This window comes from Nasonia vitripennis, chromosome 5 (genome assembly GCF_009193385.2).
Source record: "Nasonia vitripennis strain AsymCx chromosome 5, Nvit_psr_1.1, whole genome shotgun sequence".
Lineage (NCBI taxonomy): Eukaryota > Metazoa > Arthropoda > Insecta > Hymenoptera > Pteromalidae > Nasonia > Nasonia vitripennis.
The window spans coordinates 18,361,301-18,377,587 of NC_045761.1; the positions used below are offsets into that span (position 1 = coordinate 18,361,301).

Genomic DNA, 16,287 nt, shown 5'->3' on the forward strand with positions numbered 1-16,287 from the left:
AAAAAACTGTACTTTTTTCTATCGGGGATTCGTCGATATTAACGAAGTACTACTCGACACTACTTACACCATACCGACACTCGATAAGGCAAGCATTCCCCCGTACCGACGCTCAAAACGTCTCCTCATCATCTCAGCTATAATAATTGTAAACGTAGCTTTATTCCAAAAGTACGCGCATCCTTTCTCCCCAAAAAGAAAATCCACACGTTGTACAGCTACGAAATCTCGAGCAACAACGCTCCATGCCTCCGCGCAACGATTCGCAGCTCAAAACCGCGTGTAAAATATAAATCCCCGGATTAACTGAAACTTGCTCGAATCGCGCGAGCATAGCTATCGCGCTTTGCCACATCAAAATCCGATCCAATCCGAATGAGTTACGGAGCGGCCGACGGAAGCGCCGCGCCGTATAACTATACTGCGGCACGGCGGCTATATTAGCGCTAGCGCGGGGCACACGACGGCGAGCCGATCGCTGCTTTTCGCATATCGCACGGCGGCGGCTCGCTCTCGCGCCGGCTGCCATCTTGAGAAGAGAGCTGAGCGAGTATAGTGTGTAGAAGAGAGAAGTAGCCCCTCGCGCTCTCGTTCTGCCCGCGGGGAAGCCGGCTCTGTTGGCTGCAGAGCAGTGTGCTACTGTGCGCCGCGCGCGAAAACCGCATCATCCTCGAGAGAGAGGAGCGCGCGCGAGACGAGAGTCTCAAGTAGTGAGCAGTGTGTCCCCTCTGTAGTCGACGTCTCCGCCGCAGCCGCCGCCGCCGCCGCCGCCGGCCCTCTTCTCTACGCAGTGCAGGGCGAGTGAGGAAGAGCCCCTGCAGCCTGTACTCGCCCGCCCCCGAACCCCCGCCACCGCCAACATTCGAGCCCGGAATGCGCTAGGTGAGCAGCTCTCTCTCTCTCTCTATCATGCTATTCTCCGATCTGTACGTGCTATACTCTTCCTCGAGGGCGTCCACGTCCCACGCATGAATGACCGAGTAATCTACACCTTATCGTCCACCTCGTCGCGCTGGATGCGTGTATATAGGTATATGCTGCACGTCTATGTACACCTATATATATGTGCCAGACACACGAGCGAGCGGCGTGCCTACGTGTGCCGCTACCGCCGCCGCCACTGCCACGAGAGAGACAGTTATATAGAGGAGGATATGGTAGCACGTATACCTGGACGCACGGCTTCCCGGTGTCAGCCCGACCGTCCACGCTCTCGCGGCGAGGCTCTCTAGCTTCTCCGACTCTCCTTTCCATTCGTACACGGCTGTACGTTCTATATACCTATATACATATCTATTCTCTCTCCTCGCTCTCGCTCTCTCTCTCTCTCTCTCTCTCTCTCCTACACGGTACACCCCACGCACGCATACACGCGCGCTCTCTTCTCTCTGTCTCTCTCCATTCTTCGGTTCGGAGCGAGCAGTGTGTGTCTAATCTTTCGTTCCGGACGGGGTAGGATTGCATTCGGTACGATATCCCCTTTTCTCTGCTATGTGTGTGTGTGTGTTTATATAATCTACGTGAGTGCGTGCAAAAAAGAGTAGGCGTGAACAGATCAACGACGGCGTCTTCTGCGAGAGAACGGAAACTGCTCTCGAGGACGGCGCGGTTTGTTTGCCGCGGCACTGCTGCTCTCGCACTGTTTTACCGACCATGTGCTCCACTCCTATTCCTTCGCGCTCTTTTCCTGCTGCTTTACTTGCATTTGTTGTTGTTGTTCAGCCGTTTTAACGAACTTTGCTGTCCGCTGGCAGGTGTGATTTTCACGGCGAGTGCGGTCGTTCCGAGCGACGCCGGTACCAGGTTCCCAAAGTTTGAGAAGAAGTTGAGGTTATGTCCGGCGAGTTCCGGATTCTCGAGCTTTTGCTCTTGGGGTGATGCGCTCGGAACGATTCGACTCGCCAGCCGGAACTACTCTGTCCTTCTTGCATGTTGCTGTAGTAGAAATGCTCGTGACGAAAGTGTCGTAGCGATGGTTTCACTGGTTAAGTAAACGTTAATATTAATCCTCTGTGTGCATGAGTCAGTGGAAGACACCCAGTATATACTTACCTGAATGATGCACATGGAGTTTTTCTTAGCTCATCCTAAATCCAGTGTAGTGTGCATACGGTTGGCCAAGTTGAGTATACACTATAGTTACAGTTTGTTTGTAGCACATATTACTGGAAACGCGTGGCGTAGCTCTGCTTTCGTGCACAGGATATGGATAGGCCCGATGCGTTGCTTCTGCTTTGGGCAAGCTTAGGTACTTTGCGACTCGTGCTTTCTTTACTGGCCTGCTCACGTGAACTGCGACTAGAAGCCAGATTTTGATCCCCTTAACAAGTATGAATTGACAGGAATCATTGAGTAATTTGTATTTGCGAACACCTAGACTTATCCAGCTCTTAACCCAATTGTACCTTTTAACCAGTGTGTGCTTGATTGAGAGATTTTCTGTGATCAACTTGAAAAATAATTCTTGTCAATATGTACAAGTGTATAATGTAGTTTGAGAAAATTATTATGTTGTTTTACATTTTGCTAAATGATAAACAATGACTCATACATGGTCTTAATCAGTAAAGTAATCTACATTAAAGTACGTTTACAGATGGCTAAACTTGCTGCCACCTTACCTTGATTTTGTACAGATAACTTTCTATTGATTTTTAAAAATCTTTATAAGTTTTTTTAATAATTCCTAATACATATACTTCAGTTTAATAACATATGTTGAGAATCAGAATCATCAGTGCCCAGTTTTTTCTTTAAATCTATAAAAATATGTGTTTACTGGAGTATTTTTTGTGATGTTACTCAAGCATTTGCAAGTTGTTTGATTACACAAGCTACCATCATAAATGTACAGAGCTGAAGTTAGCTATCTATGCACAAACCATCATTTATCCTTACTTGGAATGTTTAAGTCCTTCATTAACAAGGTGGCTCTTGCATTTGTAAATGTAAAATCTTAATGTCAGAACAAAATTTCAATAAAGAGCATTAGTGACAAAACTATCTTTTGCAAGAACTATCTACTACATTGGTAATGTGGCACATGTGACTTGAAAATGAATATCAGTAATTATAAATTATATAAACAGTTCATCTAACAGGTTTATACTGCATTTTGTGTCATAGTTAACAAAAGAATGTATTTAATATATTTTTTTAATCCCCAAACTTTTGCACCAGCTATCAAAATGACCAATTATAATGCATCATATGTTGATCAAAATGATACATCACTGTTGTATTTTGAGCATTGACTAATTTCTTTTTTCTGTTTTTCTGTTCCTATATAGGTCTGCTGCTCCACTCTTATGTTGGTAACTGGGTGAGAGGACGAGAGAGCGTGTTTAAAGGGTGTGCATTTTCAGTAGGAGATCAGGGCAGTTTGATAAAGAGTGGTGCAAAGGACAAGGACGGCGTTGACACTCAGTGTTTTGAAAGAATGGCGCTTCCAAGTAGAGCAAGAGTGTATACAGATGTAAATTCACACAAACCCAGAGAGTACTGGGATTATGAGTCGTACGTCGTCAACTGGGGGTAAGGATATCTTTCCTTTTTTTGGAATTATATAACACCTACCTTTTTTTATTCTACAGCAATGTATGCTGATTGTATTCATCTACTATAGAATACGCATTGATACTCAATTATTGATGTATTCATTCAGAATAACTTTTTACTCTCCTTGAATTCTACTTTAAACATTTTTGATTCAAATTTGTGATCTGCGATAGTTAACATTTTCATTCATACATGCATCACTTGATGTTATCTATTGAATTCCTTAGGTTGATTTGATTAGTTTAAAGTAGAGGTTATGAAAATGACTTTCAATTCAGATTTGTAAAAGTCTTTATTATAGCGTTTTTTCATGTTTCAAAATTAGATTTCTGGTTTAACCAGAGTATGCCATGATTATAAATTAAGATAACAAATCAAAGTACTTATATTCTAAAGAATTAATTATGAAATTAAATTCGTTTTAACATAGTTTTTCTTGTTTTATTTTTCAGTCAACAAGATGATTACCAGTTGGTGAAGAAACTGGGACGTGGCAAATACAGTGAAGTGTTTGAAGCTTACAATATTACAAATAACGAGAAATGCGTCGTTAAAATATTAAAGGTCTTTAAAAACTCCTTGTCGAATAAACAAAATTTATAGTATCAAACATTGATTTTAATTTTGAAATTTACAGCCAGTCAAAAAGAAGAAAATCAAGAGGGAAATTAAAATCTTGGAAAACCTGCGAGGAGGGACCAATATTATAACACTCCAAGCTGTTGTTAAAGATCCAGTTTCTAGGACACCAGCTTTAATATTTGAACATGTTAACAATACAGATTTTAAACTGCTGTACCAGACATTAACGGATTACGATATACGATACTACCTCTATGAGTTATTAAAGGTAAGCTTCAATATATCATTTATCTTGCACTATTCAAATTCAGCGTCTTTACACCAAATTCTGTTTGTTTTAGGCATTAGAATATTGCCATAGTATGGGTATTATGCACAGAGACGTGAAGCCGCACAACGTCATGATCGATCACGAGAATCGAAAACTGCGGTTAATCGATTGGGGTCTGGCAGAGTTTTACCATCCAGGTCAGGAATACAATGTGCGTGTTGCCTCGCGTTACTTTAAAGGACCTGAGCTCCTTGTAGATTATCAGGTAACAAGATATTTATGAACGACATAATCGCATAAAACGGTCTGATACTTTTTATACTAATAATATGATTATCGTAATTTACAGATGTATGATTATTCATTGGATATGTGGTCGCTGGGCTGTATGTTTGCGAGCATGATCTTTAGGAAAGAACCTTTCTTCCACGGCCATGACAACTATGACCAGTTAGTCAGGATTGCCAAAGTACTGGGCACGGAGGAGCTCTTTGAGTACCTTGATAAGTACCACATCGAGCTTGACGTGCGTTTCAACGACATTTTGGGCAGACACTCTCGTAAACGCTGGGAGCGTTTTGTTCACTCGGACAATCAGCATCTTGTCTCGCCCGAAAGCCTCGATTTCCTCGACAAACTGCTGCGCTACGATCACTATGAGAGACTTACTGCGCGCGAGGCTATGGACCATCCCTATTTCTGTGAGTATTATTTTTATTATCAAGCTTTGAATTCTCGCTAATTTAGTTGAAATTTTGCATGTCGAATGAAGAAAACATGACTTTTTTGCTGAGGTGCATTTAGAATCATGCTGCAGTTCACTGCTGATGCAATGCAGTATTGAATATAGGCAGTAATTCTTTAAACTCAAATGTTTTCTTTGCTTTTTCTAATCAACTATAGCTAACGTGTATTCAAAATATACATAATGATAATAATTTAGAAAATTATAGTTGAACAGAAAAAAAGTTAAATTTTATTAGGGTTGTTATTGCAAAGATATCTTTTAAGTTTCCCACAGGCAAAATTCCTTATATTATATTACTCAAAATAATCTTTATTAGCGCAAAAAGCTATACAAGTCATGTAAATTATTTTACTCAATCTTTTTATGTAAATACAAATTCTATATAAATTATTAAGTATTTTTTTTATAAAATACAATGTTAAGTTCGTTTTGATTACTATTTTATTTTACGTTACATACATTTATGATTCGCTAATAATTTTTTTTTATATTTTTTTGTAGACCCAATTGTAAAGGAACAAGGCCGAATGGCCATGGTGTCGTCATCACCTACTCCCATGACAGGCTCATTGCCTGTAGGTGAGTAGCGGCCCAGGTAATGTCATCATCTTAACTTGCTTCTACCTTAAAACAAAACAAAAATCACAAAAAATAAATCTGTCGAACTACATATTAACGGCTTCAGTAACTTACATGCTTTGGCATATGCATGTTAAAATTGCGTATGCAAACATTTTAGAATATGCAAAGTTAAATTTGAGTAAACCACAAGGATGCCTTACTCTTTTCAACTCTTAAATTTTTTTTTACATTTTTATTGTAATGTTGTTTTATTAAATCGTTCTAAGAAAAGAAGTAAGAGCATTTGTGTATAAAAGAATTTGTATAACAAAGCAATCATTAGTCTTAATGCCAGTAATAATTAAACATAAACACAAGTAAAAGTTCTAGTATTTCATGATTTTTTTTACAAAATGTTACACAATACCGGATCAAGTAACTAATTAAAAGACAACGTGGATAGTATAAGTTGATGAAATTTATTTATTTGTGAAGTCAACTCAAGACAGTCATGTTTTTTTAGGTATCTTAGTTGACATATGAGAGAAATACGAATGAAGCGCCTGAAAGAAATGAAGCAGATATGCATTGACATTATTTATTTTATATGAACTGAATATTTTTCCGGGGCTTTTAAAAGTCATTAAAAATTATTTCAAAGGTTGCATATTTGAAAAATATTTTTTTTAATAAACTTGAATGAAATCGCTTCTCCAATCAAGTCTTAATTGTTCCGCCGACCTTTCTCACGTGATGTACAATTAATTATTTTCGAATTGGTGTACGTCTAATTTTCATTGTTAGTATAAATATGCATTAGTTAGGGTAACAATTTGTAATGTCCATCAAGTGGTGACAAATGTCGTTACATGTACATAAAATTTTTAAAAACTTTATTAAATTTTAATGTTTTGAAAGATCATTTAAAAAGCTTGAGTTATATGCTAAAATTTATCCTTTAGTAGATTTTATATTTACCATACAATGTAATTTCACAATGCAAAATTTAGTAAAGTTTTTAAACGAAAATAGAAATTCAGAAGAATTAAAAAGAGCTGTAACACAAATAAAATGATTATTTTTATTTCTCAAAAATGACAATTAATAAAACTCAGTTTTTGATTGTACAAATTGTAGTTTTAACGATCATTAATGTAAACCTAATGTTTAATAATATTTGGTTTTATAACATAATCGATTTTATTATCTGAAAATCCTACCTTTATTGCTCTTACCTTGTTTGATAATTTCATCACCTTTGCACTATTGCTAAATATACAGCAACGCTATTTTTCTTTGGATAATTTATCCAAATAATCATTGTGTTCTTAAAATAAAAAATAATTCATCACGTTGCTAAAATCAATAACATATACACTGAATTACTGATATCTATTTTGGTAAATATTCAATTAGCACGTTAATCGTAAAATAAATAGCTGGTATATCATTGATTGCAATGTACCTGTGATTTTCGAAAATTTTCTGTCATTTTTAATGTATTTTCATTTTGCATTGAATGTCATATTATAATGTTCATGACTAAGTGTCTCTTTGAAATCTTGAAGGTAGGTATGAATTAAATCTGCTAATGAAGTTACTTTCCAAATATTACATCCAAACGCTTTTAAGAGGTCATTTTCAAGGTTTCCGAAAAACGGTAACTGTATTGTCTTTTTGAAAAATATGCGTATGTTATTTAAAAAAATTTACGCTTAAACTATATATTTCAAAAACAAATATTTTGAGAAGGAAAGGGAAATCTATGAAAAATTACAGGTGCGTATAGCGGTTATTTAATTTACATGACAGCTTATAAAATAATACTTAATTGCAAATCAATGCTTTTATAACTTCATTTTAGCTGCAATTTGCACCTGATTAGCATAATCAGAAATTTTGATTGAATTACACAATACTAAACTGCTGGCAATTTCAAGAATTTCATAAACGTAAAGTGTGTGATAAAGAATAATCAGACATATCGTCAATCTTAATGCTGCATATTAATACATATATCTACAATGTTCAAAAAACATGTTATCGTACGATTATGCGCATTTCTCAACTTTTGTATATCGATCTTTTATATATATATATATATATATATATATATATATATATATATATATATATATATATATATATATATATATATATATATATATAATATATATATATATATATATATATATATATATATATATATATATATATTATATATATATATATATATATATATATATATATATATATATATATATATATATATATAATATATATATATATATATATATATATATATATATATATATATATATATATATATATATATATATATATATATATATTATATATATATATATTATATATTATATATATATATATATATTATATATATATATATATATATATATACAAACCTACCGAAATTTATTGCGTTCGTTGAAAGACTGTACCGGTCGGAGAGGTCTTCGAAAGATAATCATCTGTATAAATCATTGCCCCATCCAAACTTCCCTCATCATCGCTATAGCATTAGACCTATAAGAAATAAAATATCCATTCGAAAAGAAATTGGATAAAAAATAATTAAACACCGGTGCTTCGCACTTTTTTCTCTAATTGCAGATGATCGCGGCGTAGCGGTGGGAAGCTTGCTGCCGGCATCATCCGGACCAGCAGCAGCATCAGCCGGCAATGGTTCTGGCGGTGGCGTCGACGCCTCCGTAATACCGGGCAGCAGTGCAACGGTAGCAGCAGCAACAGCCCCAGCGTCAGCCGTGACCTTGTCGGCGAGCCTCGAGGAACTTTCCAATCTGCCCCCGGTCATACCCCAGCATCTCTAATATCGAGCTTCTGTTACACGACCAGCGGCAACAAGCCGATTCCAAGCCGCAACGACGCAGCGACCGAACTACTATCATTACCATCATCGAAAGCAGCAGCAGCAACGGCAACAGCAGCTACACTAACTGGTCCCAGAGCTTCGCAGCTTCGTCCTCGTCGATGTCATCCTCGTCCTCGTCGATGTCGTCCTCGTCCTCGTCGTAATCTCCTCGTCGCCCGGCTGCAGGCGGACAGCGACGCGGCTCCGGCTTTGCGCGCCCCCGGCGCGTGACACGCGCTCTGTGCGACCGTATTACACTTTTATTATATTGTATATGTACGATGAGAGTTGAGGAAAGAACTGTGTGACGCGAAGAGAGCAACGGACTGTAACGATTTGAGAGAATAATAATAATTATAATAATACAAATAATAAAAGAAACAAAAAAAGAATACAATGAGAAACAATTGTGTATAACGCGCTGTCACATCATCATTATATAATTGTATTATCGGGACGAGGAGGCCAGCTGCCACGATTTTTACGTACTATACATTGGAATATGTACACAGCTCATTTTATTTTTCGTCGCGCGCGGAAAGAAATGAAAAAGAATTATTACTATAAATATACATATGCATATACAACGCGATCCATATTACATTGTTACACTCATACAGACACACCCACACACACACGCGCGCGCGATCATTCGTTACATTATGTATACATGTGCATTGCCGTGAAGCAGAAAAGAAGGAGGAGGACGGACTCGCGAGCGTATATTATATTGTAAACAGGGGGGAGAATAAAAAAAATTGATGCCACGTTGACGTAAAGCAGGAGAGGAAGGAAAAACAGTATGTGTACGAGCAGTTGCTAGCGCGCGAGCCGCTGATGAATCAATTGTGTTTGAATGAAAAGGAGATCGAGCGCGCGCGTACTCACACACTAGGTCACTCTCTCAGTTTATATAGTATATTTAAACGACAATGGAAGAAAAAGGCAGAAAATGGATAAAATGATGAAGCAAAAATATAAAAAAAGAAAACGACGAATGTTCATTTATATCTGATACAACAATGATAGCTGAATAAACTGTTTGTTATAGCCAAGTACTATTTGTGCTTTGTGAATACCTATATAAAAAAAGATAAAAAATGATACATACAAACAGAATGAATGATGATGCATTTCAGTGGCGGTTTATATCAATCAATGGAGATGACACGTTTTGTATCAGTGATAAGGATTGTTTTTCCTTCAGTCTTAAAGGATGTTCAGAGATTCTATTAGATCTTTCATTCAGAAAGTTTAAAAAATTATCTACGGACCTACGGTATCCAAAATGTTTTATACTATACTTTTTTTGTAATGACTTTTCTCAAATGGTGCAAAGAATTACATATGCAAGTCTATATTAGTCATTTTTCTTAGCTAAATTATTCTCCATTCAAAGCTATGATGCTATATTGTTACTTTTTTACCATACATACTTTTTCAATTCAAATTACACCAATAAATAATATTTTTTGAGAAGTTTCGATGTTTACTTTTGGAGATGTGGTTTTTAAAATAAATACACTTCATAATGGATAACAAGACAACAATTACGGTTTCCTTATTTATTTTTTAAGCAAATCACTACTGTCATGCCAAACTTTGCCAATTAGTTACAATTTTACTACATTATTATAATAGCATGTAAAACTGTTAGATTATAATGATTATCATCTCTAAGACTGAAGGAAAAACAACTTTCAGAAGTTCATAAGTATAACGTGTCTCCCTAGCACACGTGAGAAATCAATGTGCAATGCTTTATGCATTTTTTTTTCAATCCTGACTGAGAAAAAAGGTTTATTAAATCTAGTGCAAGATTGCATATGATTATCATGTAATGAGCGGGTTATTCATGCGCGATTTGTGCATGATTAAGTAAGGTGTGAATAATATATAATTGTAGAATAGTTATACATATATTACTTGTAGATTGTGTACAAATTGCCCATTAATAGCCTATATTTATGTTTTCATACATTTACTCAGTCAGCATTAATGTTTAGAAAAATCCCTTGTTTCCGTTCTCAGCGTTATAACATGATGAAGGTTAAGGTATATATATATTACGATGTATGTACCCTCGGACTATATTCGAGCAGATTTATACTTGCAAATATTAATACGACCCATATGGGATAAAGTCATCTCATAAATGTAGTTATACCATCGAATTAAAAGCAAGCGTTGATGCCCAAAGGGCTTTTCGGGGTGTACGATAAGATGGTAGACTTTTACCGACTTTACAGATTAGATTATTGATTTTATTGCTAGAAACATTGCAAAGGCGATTTTTTATTAAACTCCTGTATCGGGAAACTTGAAGTCGTTTTGATTTTGCGTGGATGAAAATTCTCATTATATTATACTATAATCAATCGCATTTATCATCCTGTTGTCGTACCAGTGAGTTGGAAAAAGTAAAGTTTATAAGCAGGCCGTAAAGCAAAGAGAATAAGCCTAACTAAATCTATCTCCATTTAAACACCGATCTACATATTAGAGATTAGAAAAACATTATATTCGGGCGAAGTGGAGGGCATAGTAGAGAGGACATCAGAAAGTCCATAGGATGAAGAGAAGATATGACAGGATATAAGTTGTACATGGTGTACACTTTGCGACTTGGCTTTCGTTGGTCAAGCGCATTAAAATCGTCTCTCTAACTCACTCTATTACTATATCTATACCTATATTTTTTGAGTATTAAAAAATCACTGAGAATTTAAAATTGATCTCGTTATCAACTGAGTCATGTTGCTCAAAAACTTCTTCTGAGCTACTGTATTGTTTATTGAATAATAATGTTATATATATATATATATCACTCTAGTTCAAAAATTTGTAAAAGTACTTATAATTCATAAAAGATTTTGTGTACGTTTTGTATGAACAAAGGATATATTTGTGCAACATTGCTTGACTGGTAACAAGCGTTATTTTAAATGTCCGAAAATTTATAATTCTTCTTCCTTTTTTCCAAACTGCTTAAAACTTTTGATCTGTTCTTATATCTATACTTTTATTTCAAAATTATTATCTTCCCTATAGCGGAAATAAAAAAAGGATATAAATTGATATATAAAATATTATAAATCGAAAAATCCCTATTTTATTCTAGATCATACATGCAGCAGAAAAGGAAAAGACAAAGTTATATTATAGCATAAAATATAGATTTATACATTAAATTAAGTATTTTGTCAAATTTTTTTTGGAGTAATAATCAAATCTTGACGTGTGAAAGGTACATAGGTTTATAACCTATCAAATGCACATATACAGAATTACACCGCGCGCATACGCCGGACGAGGACCATCAAGAGATATAAAAATGCGTTCATAGTTGCCGGCAAGTTTATTGTTACAGTTAATAAAAACTTCGACTATTAAAATGAAAATGAGTTCCTCAGTGTTTATTTTGGATAATGGAGGTTACACAGCGAAAGTTGGGTCCTCCAGCGAATCTGCACAGTAAGTAAACAAAACAAAAGCGGGGTTATGTTCTTCTCTTGGTAGTAAATAATGTTTGTTTTTTATTTAATTTATAGGGCAATTCCTAACTGCATAACGAAGGCAAAAAGTGAAAAACGAAGGCCATTCATTGGTAATCAAATTGAAGAATGTAGAGATATATCCGGCTTGTATTTTATGCTGCCCTTCCAAAAAGGCTACTTGATCAATTGGGACGTACAAAAAACAGTTTGGGATTACATTTTCTCTAAAGAATGCTGTTCTGTCAATCTCAATCAAACTTCCATGATCATCACAGAGCCACCGTTTAATTTTCCTTCGATTCAAGAAGCTATGGTTGAAATCTTCTTTGAGGAATTTGAAGTTGCGAGTTTGTTAAGAATTAATCCATCCACTCTCTCCTGCTACAACTACAGGCATAAAAATTCGACCTCTAAATGTTGTATAATAGTAGATGTAGGTTACAGTTTTTGTCACGTTATACCCTACGTAAACGATTTGAAAATTAAAGCAGGAATCAGAAGGATAGATGTAGGGGGAAAATTGTTAACAAATCATCTGAAAGAAATCTTATCCTACAGACAACTGAATGTCATGGATGAGACGTACGTAGTAAACCAAGTTAAAGAAGATTGCTGCTTTGTTTCTCAAGACTTTTATGGTGATATGAATATTGCTAAGAGATTGAAGCTAGAAGAAAATTCGATTGTAAAAGATTACGTATTACCTGACTTCACCACTGTAAGAAGAGGGTATCTTACAGAACCAGGTACAAATGCAGATCAACAGGTTTTACGCATGAATAATGAGCGGTTTATGATACCAGAGATTCTGTTTCATCCTTCTGATGTTGGGATAAAACAAATGGGTATTCCAGAAGCTATAATAGATTGCTTGAAAGCATGTGAACAAGAAACTTGGCCTCACTTGCTATCAAATATCGTTCTTACTGGTGGTAGTAGTAAATTTCCCGGATTTCAAGAGCGTGTTCAGAAAGAAGTCAGAGCACTTGCTCCTGATGAGTATGCAATTGAAGTTCATTTACCAGAAGAGTAAGTATTTTTTTTACAAGTATGCGATTCAAAATTATGAAACCTTGATGTGAAATTTATTATTTTGTTCAGTCCAATAACGTATGCATGGGAGGGAGGAAAATTGTTATCCAAAGATCCTGGATATGCCAATCTCATAGTGAAGAGAGAAGAGTATGAAGAGGAAGGTCAAGCTCTTTGCTACGATAAGTTTGATATATAGAACAGTATTATTTATTTGGATTTAGTTTTTAACAGAGATTTGAGACAATTTTATGCTGAGGAGCATTTCAGAAAAAATTTGAGGAATTCTTGTACATACTTAGAAGTAATTTGAATTAATGGAATCATAGATTTAAGTTGATATTTTTACATATAAAGTAATAAATAAAAAAAACAACGAATCATAGTAAAATCTTAAATTTCTTTAATGATAAAATATTTTTGACACTAATAATGGAATATAAATGCTTTTTTTGAAAAAACTTTTTTAGCAAAATAAAAATTACATAGCTTTCATTTTAGACATTAATTCTTCTAAACTCTCAGTGGTATCCACAGCTACTTCAGATTCCGTATCCAAATCTTGAGTTGGCAATTCATAAGCTTGTGTTACACCTGGTGCAATACTTTTACTTGTATCAGTCTCTTCTTGTACTGTCTCGTCAACAAGACAAATACCTGCAAGAATTTTCAATGACATTAGAGAATTCTAATTATTTGAAAAAAATTGAGATTTAAATTTTGCTCCGTGATATGCATTATGCAAATTTTTGCTTTAAGCATGAACATTGCAAAAACAAACTTTAGTATGTAGATTGGCAAAATTGGTAGAATACACGTGGCGAATATTTTACTATTCTTACGCACCACTGACCAATATACATTGAATAAATTAAAATAGCTAAATAAGTAATGAAACAGACACGTAAAATTAACATGAAGCATTTACCCCATTCATTATCTTCATGCAAAGGTTTTTCTTCCACACATTCTTCACAGTATTCTAATTTAGGTTTTGCAGCAAATTCTTCCTGTCTTTGTCTACAAAACTTATCATCACAGCTTGTGTTGGGTTTCAGACTCATCGTTGGGAAGAAATCTTGCATAGCATTATATCCTAGATAATGCGAAACTGTACCAAATTCGAGCAAATACTTTAGTGTATTTTGCACCAAAAAACCAGCAACGATACCCATTGTTGTTGGTAACGACGCAGCGCACACACCGTCGCGTTTCAAAGTTTTTTCGTCAATATTTGATGCTACTACCAAAGGTGGTGCACACTGGAAATCGGAAAATATGAATCAGAAACTTGAGTTGGTACAGCAGGGAAAAATCTAATTTATAGAGCAATAATAACACATACAGCAAAGCATGCAGTCTCCCCTGGTATGATGAACTGAATATGCCCAGATACAGCATTTTCTGAGACACCACTTTCAAACCACTTTTGGTTCAATTCATTACACGCCGTGTTAATTGCCATTCTTGCTTCAAAGTTATCTACACAGCTCAGCACTAAATCCACAGGACCTTTCTTAATACTTGAAGTTCTGAAATAATGTAAGAATAAATGCAATTCATTAATATTCGTATAAAACTCTGACTAGTGTACTAAAACTAATTTACATACTTGATTGTATTCATAAATTCATCAAAGTGATCAACCGTGGTAATATTGTAGTTGTGTGTCTCTATTTCAACATCTGGGTTAATAAACCTTAGCGTTCTAGCTGCAGCTTCGACCTTAGTTTGTCCCACTTGATGTGGTTGGAAGAAGAGCCTGTTCATATTAGCCAATTCAACTTTATCGTAATCAAATAGCACCAACTGAAAGGAGAAAGAAACGTGATGTTTTGTAAACTGTTCTATTAAGCCATTGAGCAAGCGATTCATTTGTATCCAACTCGGTGTATGGAAATAAAATGCATAGAAGGATAAACTGAAGAGCTAGCAAAAAAAGCTGCTCTTGATATTCATATTGAATGTAACAGTAAAACTTGATATGTTTAATTATATTATTTACCTTTCCAATGCCACATCTGGTGAGCATCTCAGCAGTCACACTTCCAACTCCTCCAACACCCACAACAGCTACGGTCATGTCTCGTATCTTTTCATAGTTTTTGACTATCCCCATCCGCTGAAGGGCCAACAATCGACTGCAACATTAGTTCATTATTATTTATAGAGGGAATTAAAAAATAGGTCATTTTCAACGAAATCTTTCCAGATGTTTACAATGACTATTTCATACCGTCTTCCTACTCTTTCTCGTTTCGCATCAAAACATAGCACTAAACATTGCAACAATGTTGATTGTCAAAGTCCCCATTAATTTAAAAATATTTCCCACGTCCTGCATGTAAAAAATTCAAAGCTTTCAATAAGAGAACGAAGCAACGCTCGTCCCTTTAAAACCCTTTAAAAGCAATTAAATCCCCCGTAGAACAAAGCTAAAAGCGAATGGCCACCTGTAAGGATTCGTGTCAACGACTTCGCTGGACATCTGCTGGATCTTATCCCTGGCCGGTGCGGCAGCGGCGTTTTCCGCCAGCTGCTGCTCCAGGAACTTGATCCTCTGCTGCAGTTCCTCGACGCTCGCCATCTCTTCTCCAGCAGCTTATCAGTCCGCGATTAACTCGTAACCAGCTTCCATATGCCTCATAGGCACATGTGTCCTCTCGCACGAGGAGAGTATATACAGTGTCAAGATTTTCGGTGTCTGTGTTGTTGTAAACACTCACACATGCGGCTTCAGCGCGCCGCCGACGTGGGTGCAGCGAGTAACTTACGTCGGTCAAGTAGATTACGCTCCTGTGAGCTCCGATAATCATATATGTGTATACAGTGTATATCTATATATTATTAAATATCATATATATGTATACAATGTGCGTCGGATCGAATTGCTAGAGATATGCGCGTGTGTTTCACAAGCGCGAGAGCGGCGGCCCGATCTCATTAAGCGAATTCCGCAAGCGGGTTCGAGAGACTACTGCTGCGCCTGCACAGTGTCACCGTAGCTATTTTTGCAAAGTAACAATTTTGCGCGGCCTATGCGTGCGCGATCGCGGCGCTCCATTTACCGCGCGCGGGAAAATAGATCGTATTCTATCTCCTGCTCCGAAATTTCGGAGCACACTCCACTATGTAACGATGCAGCCGA

The 16,287-nt window shown here is 36.2% G+C and overlaps 3 protein-coding genes across 19 annotated transcripts; 2 read left to right on the forward strand and 1 right to left on the reverse strand.

Annotated features, from left to right (window-relative positions):
• The first annotated feature begins 428 nt into the window (after positions 1-428).
• Ckiialpha (casein kinase II alpha subunit) lies at positions 429-11,341 on the forward strand. 16 transcript variants are annotated; one of them, XM_031932631.2, is made up of 8 exons: positions 429-882; positions 3,291-3,534; positions 4,011-4,122; positions 4,196-4,408; positions 4,482-4,676; positions 4,761-5,112; positions 5,661-5,754; positions 8,352-9,668. In XM_031932631.2, exons 2-7 carry the CDS (start codon positions 3,440-3,442, stop codon positions 5,744-5,746), a joined length of 1,053 nt encoding a protein of 350 aa, XP_031788491.1. In that variant the 5' UTR covers positions 429-882; positions 3,291-3,439; the 3' UTR covers positions 5,747-5,754; positions 8,352-9,668. The 16 variants fall into 16 exon arrangements, with proteins under 16 accessions (XP_031788491.1, XP_031788484.1, XP_031788493.1 ...); XM_031932624.2 differs by having other exon boundaries at positions 463-882; positions 5,661-5,738; positions 8,352-11,341; XM_031932633.2 differs by lacking the exon at positions 8,352-9,668 and adding an exon at positions 6,244-6,851 and having other exon boundaries at positions 466-882.
• Positions 11,342-11,799: 458 nt separating this feature from the next.
• Positions 11,800-13,524, forward strand: LOC100116189 (actin-related protein 6). Its single transcript, XM_001607004.6, has 3 exons — positions 11,800-12,084; positions 12,162-13,136; positions 13,209-13,524. The coding sequence occupies exons 1-3, from the start codon at positions 12,005-12,007 to the stop codon at positions 13,336-13,338; spliced, it is 1,185 nt and encodes a 394-aa protein (XP_001607054.2). The 5' UTR covers positions 11,800-12,004; the 3' UTR covers positions 13,339-13,524.
• Positions 13,520-16,116, reverse strand: LOC100116228 (ubiquitin-like modifier-activating enzyme 5). 2 transcript variants are annotated; one of them, XM_016986195.3, is made up of 6 exons: positions 15,593-16,116; positions 15,145-15,280; positions 14,752-14,948; positions 14,485-14,671; positions 14,068-14,401; positions 13,520-13,796 (listed from the first exon to the last, which is right to left on the reverse strand). In XM_016986195.3, exons 1-6 carry the CDS (start codon positions 15,724-15,726, stop codon positions 13,621-13,623), a joined length of 1,164 nt encoding a protein of 387 aa, XP_016841684.1. In that variant the 5' UTR covers positions 15,727-16,116; the 3' UTR covers positions 13,520-13,620. The 2 variants fall into 2 exon arrangements, with proteins under 2 accessions (XP_016841684.1, XP_031788671.1); XM_031932811.2 differs by lacking the exon at positions 15,593-16,116 and adding an exon at positions 15,376-15,568.
• Positions 16,117-16,287: the final 171 nt, after the last annotated feature.

Coding starts and splice junctions, on each gene's coding strand:
- Ckiialpha (XM_031932624.2), top strand. CDS start 3,440: ATGGCGCTTCCAAGTAGAGCAAGAGTGTATACAGATGTAAATTCACAC. Junction 4,123..4,195: donor GCGTCGTTAAAATATTAAAG/GTCTTTAAAAAC, acceptor TGAAATTTACAG/CCAGTCAAAAAGAAGAAAAT. Junction 4,409..4,481: donor ACCTCTATGAGTTATTAAAG/GTAAGCTTCAAT, acceptor TGTTTGTTTTAG/GCATTAGAATATTGCCATAG.
- LOC100116189 (XM_001607004.6), top strand. CDS start 12,005: ATGAAAATGAGTTCCTCAGTGTTTATTTTGGATAATGGAGGTTACACA. Junction 12,085..12,161: donor TCCTCCAGCGAATCTGCACA/GTAAGTAAACAA, acceptor TTTAATTTATAG/GGCAATTCCTAACTGCATAA. Junction 13,137..13,208: donor GAAGTTCATTTACCAGAAGA/GTAAGTATTTTT, acceptor TATTTTGTTCAG/TCCAATAACGTATGCATGGG.
- LOC100116228 (XM_016986195.3), bottom strand. CDS start 15,726: ATGGCGAGCGTCGAGGAACTGCAGCAGAGGATCAAGTTCCTGGAGCAG. Junction 15,281..15,592: donor GTTGACACGAATCCTTACAG/GTGGCCATTCGC, acceptor CTAATGTTGCAG/TCGATTGTTGGCCCTTCAGC. Junction 14,949..15,144: donor CCAGATGTGGCATTGGAAAG/GTAAATAATATA, acceptor TTCTCCTTTCAG/TTGGTGCTATTTGATTACGA.